The sequence below is a fragment of the Rhinoderma darwinii genome, chromosome 11 (genome assembly GCF_050947455.1).
Source record: "Rhinoderma darwinii isolate aRhiDar2 chromosome 11, aRhiDar2.hap1, whole genome shotgun sequence".
Classification (NCBI taxonomy): Eukaryota; Metazoa; Chordata; class Amphibia; order Anura; family Rhinodermatidae; genus Rhinoderma; species Rhinoderma darwinii.
Window position 1 is genome coordinate 32643660 of NC_134697.1, and position 8438 is coordinate 32652097.

Consider the following 8438-nt stretch of genomic DNA (forward strand, 5'->3'; position numbering starts at 1 on the left):
AGAAAAATAAAAGAATGTTCAAAAAATGACGCAAACATAAAGTAGACATATGGGAAATATAAACTAGTATGTATTTTGTGTGGTATTACTATCTGTTTAACAAGTAAATACATAAAAATTTAGAAAAATGCTAATTTTTGCTAATTTTCTCTAAATCTTGGCGTTTCTTACAAATAAATATTGAATTTAATGACAACATTTTTTCAGTATCATAAAGTACAACATGTCACGAGAAAACAATCCCAGAATCGCTTGGATAGGTAAAAGCATTCTGGAGTTATTGCCACATAAAGTGACACATGTCAGATTTGCAAAAATGGGGCTGGTCCTGTAGGCCAAAACAGGCTTAGACACTAAGGGGTTAAAACCATACATCAGTTGTTAAAAACTTGAATTTAATATTTTGTTTGAAAGATTCTTGAAACCAATTTTAAATTGCTGATTTTTCAAGCTATAAATAACAGGGTTCAATAAAGGAATAAGCACCCCGGATAAAAGAGAAAAAAATTTGTCCCGTTCAGCAGAATAACTTGATGAGGGCCTCATGTACAAAACAAATAAAGTCCCATAAAAAATAATTACACAAGTTAGGTGTGAGGAACAAGTAGAAAATGCTTTACGTCGACCTTCAGAAGACTTTATTTTCAGAATGGTGGAAATAATAAACATGTAAGAAACAATAGTAAGCACAAATGCATTGAAAGTGACAAGTACACCTTCTATATAATTCATAATTTCTACATCAAATGTATCACTGCAGGTCAGTTTTAATAGAGGTGAAATATCACAATAAAAATGGTCGATGAGATGTGAGCCGCAAAAGGATTGCTTAGATATGAGCACAGCATGTCCAATAGAAATGAGAAAGCTAAAGGTCCATGCAGCTATTGCAAGTCCAGCACAGTGTCTTATACTCATAAGCAGCACATATTGTAGTGGGTGGCAGATGGCCACATATCGGTCATATGCCATAACCTCCAGCAAAAGAACCTCCGTACAAGTCAAGGCTATGTAGATATACATCTGTGTCATACAGGCAATAAAAGTAACTGCATTGTTTTTAGTGACCGTAATAGACATCAAATTGGGTAGAATATTTGAAGCATAGATAATATCAGCCGCTGAAAGGTTCATTAATAAAATATACATGGGGATATGAAGTCGAGGATTTGCTAAAATAATGGTAACAATCATCAGATTACCTAAAAGAATGCTGAAGTAGACACACAAACATATTAGGAATACTAAAAATTGAAGCTCTGGGGCATCAGAAAGAGCTTGAATGGAGAAACCAGCTCCACTTGCATTCAAATGGATTCCAGATTTCATCTTCAACTTGCAAATTCTAAGTTATATGTAAATGAAAAAAAAAATTATCATAGTCTGCATGGTTAAGCAAGACATATATACAGGCTGTTAACTAAGGACATAAATACTGTACAAAACATTGATCCCCATGGCAAAAAAAAAAAAACGAAAGATGCTCCTTAAAGAGGACCTGTCACCTCTCCTGACATGTCTATTTTAATAAATGTTTACACCATGAAATAATAATTCTGGGGTATTTTTTTTTTAACATTTTGTTGTGCCATTTTTCTCCTAGAAATGTATGAATAAATTGACAACTGGGTGTTACCAGTTGGGGGTGTGTCCCTTCACAGACTGACACTGTCCAATCAGTGCTGACAAAGTGACACTGTAGGGACAGGCCCCTATGACAAGGCTATTTCTAGGAGGAATAACAGAGGATTGGCACAATACAGAGATATAAAAAAAAATATGTTCTAGAATTGTATCTGCTAAAAAAGACATGTCAGGAGAGGTGAAAGGTGTTTTTTAAGTGAGTTATGCTGTAGTCCAAAATACAATCAACATCTCCGAAATTCCATAATAGTAAAGCTTACTAAAAAAAAAACACAATTTTTTTCCAACCCAAGGCTTCTGAATTATAAAGCATGTCTAGTACAACGCACTAATTGTAAATCAGTTCAGAGATTATCAAATAGAAGCATAGTGGTAAGGTGAGATGGAGAAAACCATTGGGTTAACCACTTGTTATTCCAGAATCTAATAGAAAATAATTATATATATACTGTATATATATACTGTATATATATATATATATATCAGTAGTATATACATTGCACACCTTTACATTTATGTATTTAATAATCATCCATTGATTTGTATGCACCATGAATTACCTGCCACCTTTGTAACAGAAATACTTACTATTATTTATTTTAAATAAGCTCATTAGATGATTTAATTCTTAAAAATGTTTGTGCCTTTTTTATATATTTCCTGTTTAAATATAAACTACATTTTTATGGTCTGATGAAGACACCATTTTAGTGTTGAAACACGTTGCCACAATAAATGTAACTTTGATTACTTCAAAAAGTCCTCCTGGTCTTTGATGTCAGTAGTTCCAACAATTCCTCACCCTTTATGTTTCCGACTCATTTGTTTTCCTTTTCAGGAGCAAACATATCATATGTGCAACCTGTGCAGTTGCAAAGGGGCCCAGTAGGTAAGGTGGTCCATTACCACCTTAAAAGCTGCTTCCTTCTGTGTATTGGATTGTATATAAGGGACTGAGCTCTTGACAGTGGCTCACAATTACTGGTGGATTATTGGAGAGAAAAAAGGGACAGTTATCTATGATCAACTCTTGGAGAGCAAAGGACCCATACACAATTCTTGCACAAGAGCCCTCTGCAGTCTGTGTCCTTGATCCTACTGAAAAGTAATCACTGGACAATCACTTAGAAAGTCCCTTTGTCTCCATATTCATACATGAATAAAACATTCATTAACATTTAGACCGGTATGTTAGGAATACGTTGCAAAATATTATATAAATAATTTCCTTACCTACAACCTGTGCATATGAGTAGGACATATGAGAAAAACAGATGTAGCAGCATTCATAAACGTCAAAATGTCTTTTGAATTTGGAGAATGTATGAAACAGAGCAGTGTATTTTATAGTGTATTAGGTTAATGAACTTCCCTTGAGAAACAGAGTTAATATTAGGATTGACTCTTTCTGTAGAGGTTTGAAAAGCCAGCTGAACTCATTGCAATGATAATACAATATGGTAGGATGTGTTCACATGAATAACATATTTTGTCATTTTATTTCTTCATGCTTTTTGATCCTTATCATCCTTAACAAACAACTTCATAATACAAAAATATAATTCATCATAAATACTTTCTATCAGTTTTCTTAAAAGGGCCTCAGCCCATTGGCTTATATCTTACATAGCATCCACCCTTGACCAAGTACTGTGTCGGTAAACAATCAACCGTGTTCCAGTGAATTGGGATGTGTTGCAGTTTCTACACAGTGCTCAGCCATAGTGGTGGTAGTCAATGTTCCCTATAAGGTGCGTGGCTGTGTGGCCGCACACCTTCCACGCCCCCCCCCCCCGCTCAATGAACTGTAAAGCTTGCGCACTGTTAGTGCGGCAAACGGAAGTTTCTCAATATCCTCCCTCACTCACCTTCACGGAGCGGCCACCCAATGTGAACTCCCAGAAGGTTTGAGAGGGAGGAGATAGTCCAGAGTATCAGAGACGGCATGCAGGCCGTCCACTGACAAGTGAAAATCTGCAGGCGGGCCGCTGACAAGTGAGGTCGATGCCGGGAGTGGACCAATCCAGTCACCTGACATGAGGTCAGGTGACTGAACTAGCCCAGTCCTGTGCCATCACCGACCCCAGACAAAAGTGATCCGATCTTCGCCACATGACCACCTCCTTCTCCTCCTGACGGTGAGTTGTATCAGACAGAGCGGAGAATTGTAGCGGTAGGCTACCGCTCTCCGCTCTGTTTGCACTAAGTAGAAGGGAAGGGGGAGGCTGTGCGGCGCTACTTTCAAGGGAATGGGGGGTGCTATCTAGAAGGGTGGCTGTGTGTGGCTATCTAGAAGGGTGGCTGTGTGTGGCTATCTACAAGGGGGTCTGTGTGTGGCTATCTACAACGGGGTGCTGTGTGTGGCTATATACGAGGGGGGACTGTGTGTGGCTATATACGAGGGGGGGACTGTGTGTGGCTATATATGAGGGGGGGCTGTGTGTGGCTTTCTACAAGGGGGGGCTGTGTGTAGCTTTCTACAAGGGGGGCTGTGTGTGGCTTTCTACAAGGGGGACTGTGTGTGGCTATCTACAAGGGGGGCTGTGTAGTAGAACACAAGAGAAAACGGAGTCAGAAACTATTAAATAATATAAATTGCCAATGGCATAGAAAAATACACATTTTATTGGACAGTACAAATGTATAATTATTTGTACTGTCCAATAAAAATTTTATTTTTCTATGCCATTGGCAATTTATATTATTTAATAGTTTCTGACTCCGTTTTCTCTTGTGTTCTAATTGATATTGATTGGAGTTTCTATTGCTACTGGGGAGTCCAATAATAAAAACCGCACCTGCTGGTGACTTAGCCCATACACTCTGTAGTCCCATGAGACATATGTTGATAATAAGGGGGGCTGTGTGTAGCTATCTACAAGGGGGCTGTGTTTGGCTAACTACATGGGGGAACTGTGTGGCAGTATATACAAGGGGGGCTGTGTGGCAGTATATACAAGGGGTGCTGTGTGGCAGTATATATAAAGGCCTGTGTAGCAGTATATACAAGGGGGGCTGTGTGGCAGTATATACAAGGGGGGTCTGTGTGGCAGTATATACAAGGGGGGCTGTGTGGCAGTATATACAAGGGGGGTTGTGTGGCAGTATATACAAGGGGTGCTGTGTGGCAGTATATACAAGGGTCTATGTGGCAGTATACAAGGGGGGCTGTGTGTAGCTATCTACAAGGGGGCTGTGTTTGGCTAACTACATGGGGGGGACTATGTGTGGCTATCTACAAGAGGGGCTGTGTGGCAGTATATACAAGGGGGGCTGTGTGGCAATATATACAAGGGGTGCTGTGAGGCAGTATATACAAGGGGTGCTGTGTTGCAGTATATATAAAGGCCTGTGTGGCAGTATATACAAGGGGGGCTATGTGGCAGTATTTACAAGGGGGGGTCTGTGTGGCAGTATATACAAGGGGGGCTGTGTCGCAGTATATACAAGGGGGGTTGTGTGGCAGAATATACAAGGGGCGCTGTGCGGCAGTATATACAAGGGGCGCTGTGTAGCAGTATATACAAGGGGTGCTGTGTGGCAGTATATACAAGGGTCTATGTGGCAGTATACAAGGGGGGCTGTGTGGCAGTATATGCAAGGAGGCTGTGTGGCAGTATATACAAGGGGGGGCTGTGTGGCACTATATATAAGGGGGAGGTCTGTGTGGCAGTATATACAAGGGGGCTGTGTGGCAGTATATACAAGGGGGCTGTGTGGCAGTTTATACAAGGGGGGTGTAAAGGATCTGCCAGACACAGCTTCTGTGTCGACGCCCGTGGGTAATCAGTCTCCACCTGCTCCTAAGTCTGAGAGAGTGACACGATCTTCTACCAGTCAGGCTGGGAGGCTGAGGAGTGGGAGAGCCTATCACAGCCTGGCCAGACGGAGCTAGCTCCCGCCCTCTGTCTATTTATACCTGCATTTCCTGCTCCTCCTTTGCCTGTGATTCTGTCTGTGTCCTGGCTCTGCTGCTGCTGCTGCTTGAACATTTTGTCCTCTGCTTCATTTTGACCCTGGCTTTACTGACAATTCTCCTGCTCTGCGTTTGGTACCTCGTACACTCCTGGTTTGACTCGGCTCGTTCACTACTCTCGTTGCTCACGGTGCTGCCGTGGGCAACTGCCCCATTTCCCTAACTTCTGTTTACCCTTGTCTGTTTGTCTGTCGTGCACTTATTGAGCGTAGGGACCGTCGCCCAGTTGTACGCCGTCGCCTAGGACGGGCCGTTGTATGTAGGCAGGGACTGAGTGGCGGGTAGATTAGGGCTCACCTGTCTGTCTCCCTACCCCGTCATTACATAATCACAGGCCCATATACCTTTTCTACCCTGGTCCCTGACACTACCATGGACCCCATTGAGACCCTGGCTCAGCAAATGCAGGGCCTCTCCCTACAGGTCCAAGCACAGGCTCAGAGGGGCAAGCAGCATGATGCTACCCTTGTAGTGCCCCCCACCTCACCTCTTGAACCCCACCTCAAGTTGCCTGACCGGTTCTCAGGGGACCGGAAGACTTTTATCTCCTTTCGGGAGAGTTGTAGGCTCTATTTCCACTTAAAGCCCCACTCCTCAGGTTCTGAGAGCCAGCGAGTGGGTATAATTATGTTCCGGCTCCAGGACGGGCCCCATGAATGGGCCTTCTCCTTGGCTCCTGACGCCCCTGAACTTTCCTGTGTTGATCTTTTATTTTCTGCTCTCGGGCTCATATATGACGAGACTGAAGACTGTCTTTGCCGAGAGTCAGCTGGTGACCTTACGTCAGGGTAAGAGACCTGTTGAGGAGTACTGTTCTGACTTTAGGAAGTGGTGTGTAGCTTCTCGGTGGAATGACCCTGCCTTAAGGTGCCAGTTTAGATTGGGTCTGTCGAACGCCCTGAAAGACGTGTTAGTTAGCTATCCCTCTTCTGACTCCCTAGATCAGGTTATGGCTTTAGCGGTACGTTTTGACCGACGTCTCAGGGAACGTTTTTGTGCCTTCTCCTCTGGCTCCCCCATGATGGCTCCAGAGGTTCCGTTGCTTCGTTCTTCCACGGAAGACTCGGATGAACCTATGCAACTCGGGGCCTCCGTGTCTCCCCAACAACGTAAAGAGTTCCGCAGGAAGAATGGTCTCTGCTTCTACTGTGGGGATGACAAGCATCAAGTGAACAACTGTCCTAGGTGTAAGAATAAGCAGCCGGAAAACTTCTGCGCTTAAGTGATTATCGGGGAGGTCACTTGGGCGCACAGGTATTTCCCGTAAATATGAAACCTAATAAAATCTTGCTTCCCTTTCAGGTCTCTTTTGGTGGAAGGTCTGCTGCCGGCAGTGCCTTCGTGGATTCAGGGTCTTCTGCTAATATTATGTCTGTGGAATTTGCTATGTCTCTAGCTATGCCATTGATTGATTTGCCTAAGCCTGTCCCGGTAGTGGGTATCGACGCCACTCCTCTTGCTAATGGTTATTTTACGCAGCATACCCCTGTTTTTGAACTCCTTGTTGGCTCCATGCATTTTGAGCAGTGCTCTGTACTGGTGATGCAGGGATAATCGTCCGATTTGGTTTTAGGCCTTCCCTGGTTGCAGATGCATAATGCCACGTTTAACTGGAATACTGGGGATCTTACCAAATGGGGTAATGAATGCATAATGTCATGTTTTTCTGTTAATTCTATTTCTCTCCCTGAGGAGGTGAACACTCTACCTGAGTTTGTTCAGGACTTCGCTGATGTTTTTTTCTAAAAAGGCCTCCGAAGTGTTACCTCCTCAAAGAGAATACGATTGCGCAATCGATTTGGTACCAGGAGCTAAGCTCCCTAAGGGTAGGATATTTAATCTCTCTTGTCCTAAACGTAAAGCCATGAGAGAGTATATCCAGGAGTGCCTGGCCAAGGGTTACATTCGCCCCTCTACTTCTCCGGTAGGTGCTGGCTTCTTCTTCGTAGGGAAGAAGGATGGTGGTCTTAGGCAGTGCATTGACTACCGAAACTTGAATAAGGTCACTGTAAGGAACCAGTATCCCCTTCCTTTGATTCCTGATCTCTTCAATCAGTTTCACGGGGCCCAATGGTTCTCTAAGTTTGATCTACGGGGGGCTTATAACCTTATCCGCATCAAAGAGGGGGATGAGTGGAAGACTGCGTTTAACACGCCCGAAGGTCATTTCGAATACCTCGTCATGCCCTTTGGGTTGTGTAATGCTCCTGCGGTCTTCCAGAATTTCATAAATGAGATTTTGAGAGATTACCTGGGGGTATTTCTTGTAGTGTACCTTGATGACCTACTTGTGTTTTCCAAGGACTGGTACTCCCACATTGAGCATGTCAGGAAGGTGCTCCAGGCCCTTCGGGAAAACAAACTGTTTGCTAAAACCGAAAAATGTGTATTTGGGGTGCAGGAGATACCATTTTTGGGTCAAATCCTCACTCCTCATAAATTCTGCATGTACCCCGCCAAGGTGCAGGCTGTGGCTGAATGGGTCCAACCTGCCTCCCTGAAGGCGTTACAGTGCTTCCTGGGGTTCGCTAATTATTACAGGAGATGTATTGCTAACTTCTCGGTCATTGCTAAGCCTCTTACAGATCTTACTCGCAAAGGTGCTGATCTCCTCCACTGGCCTCCAGAGGCGGTCCAGGCTTTTGAGGTCCTTAAGAAGTGCTTTATCTCGGCCCCTGTGCTGATTCAGCCTAATACCATGGAGCCATTCATCATGGAGGTTGACGCCTCCGAGGTGGGAGTGGGTGCTGTCTTGTCCCAGGGTACCAGGTCCCTCACCCATCTCCGTCCCTGTGCCTACTTCTCCAGGAAGTTCTCG

The 8438-nt window shown here is 43.8% G+C and overlaps 1 protein-coding gene across 1 annotated transcript; it reads right to left on the reverse strand.

The window, feature by feature from the left end:
- Positions 1 to 381: 381 nt before the first annotated feature.
- Positions 382 to 1329, reverse strand: LOC142662942 (olfactory receptor 8U9-like). The gene has a single exon (XM_075841236.1). The coding sequence runs from the start codon at positions 1327 to 1329 to the stop codon at positions 382 to 384; it is 948 nt and encodes a 315-aa protein (XP_075697351.1).
- Between the last annotated feature and the right edge of the window lie 7109 nt (positions 1330 to 8438).

Excerpts from the sequence above, each read along its gene's own strand:
- LOC142662942 (XM_075841236.1), bottom strand. The coding sequence starts at position 1,329 with ATGAAATCTGGAATCCATTTGAATGCAAGTGGAGCTGGTTTCTCCATT.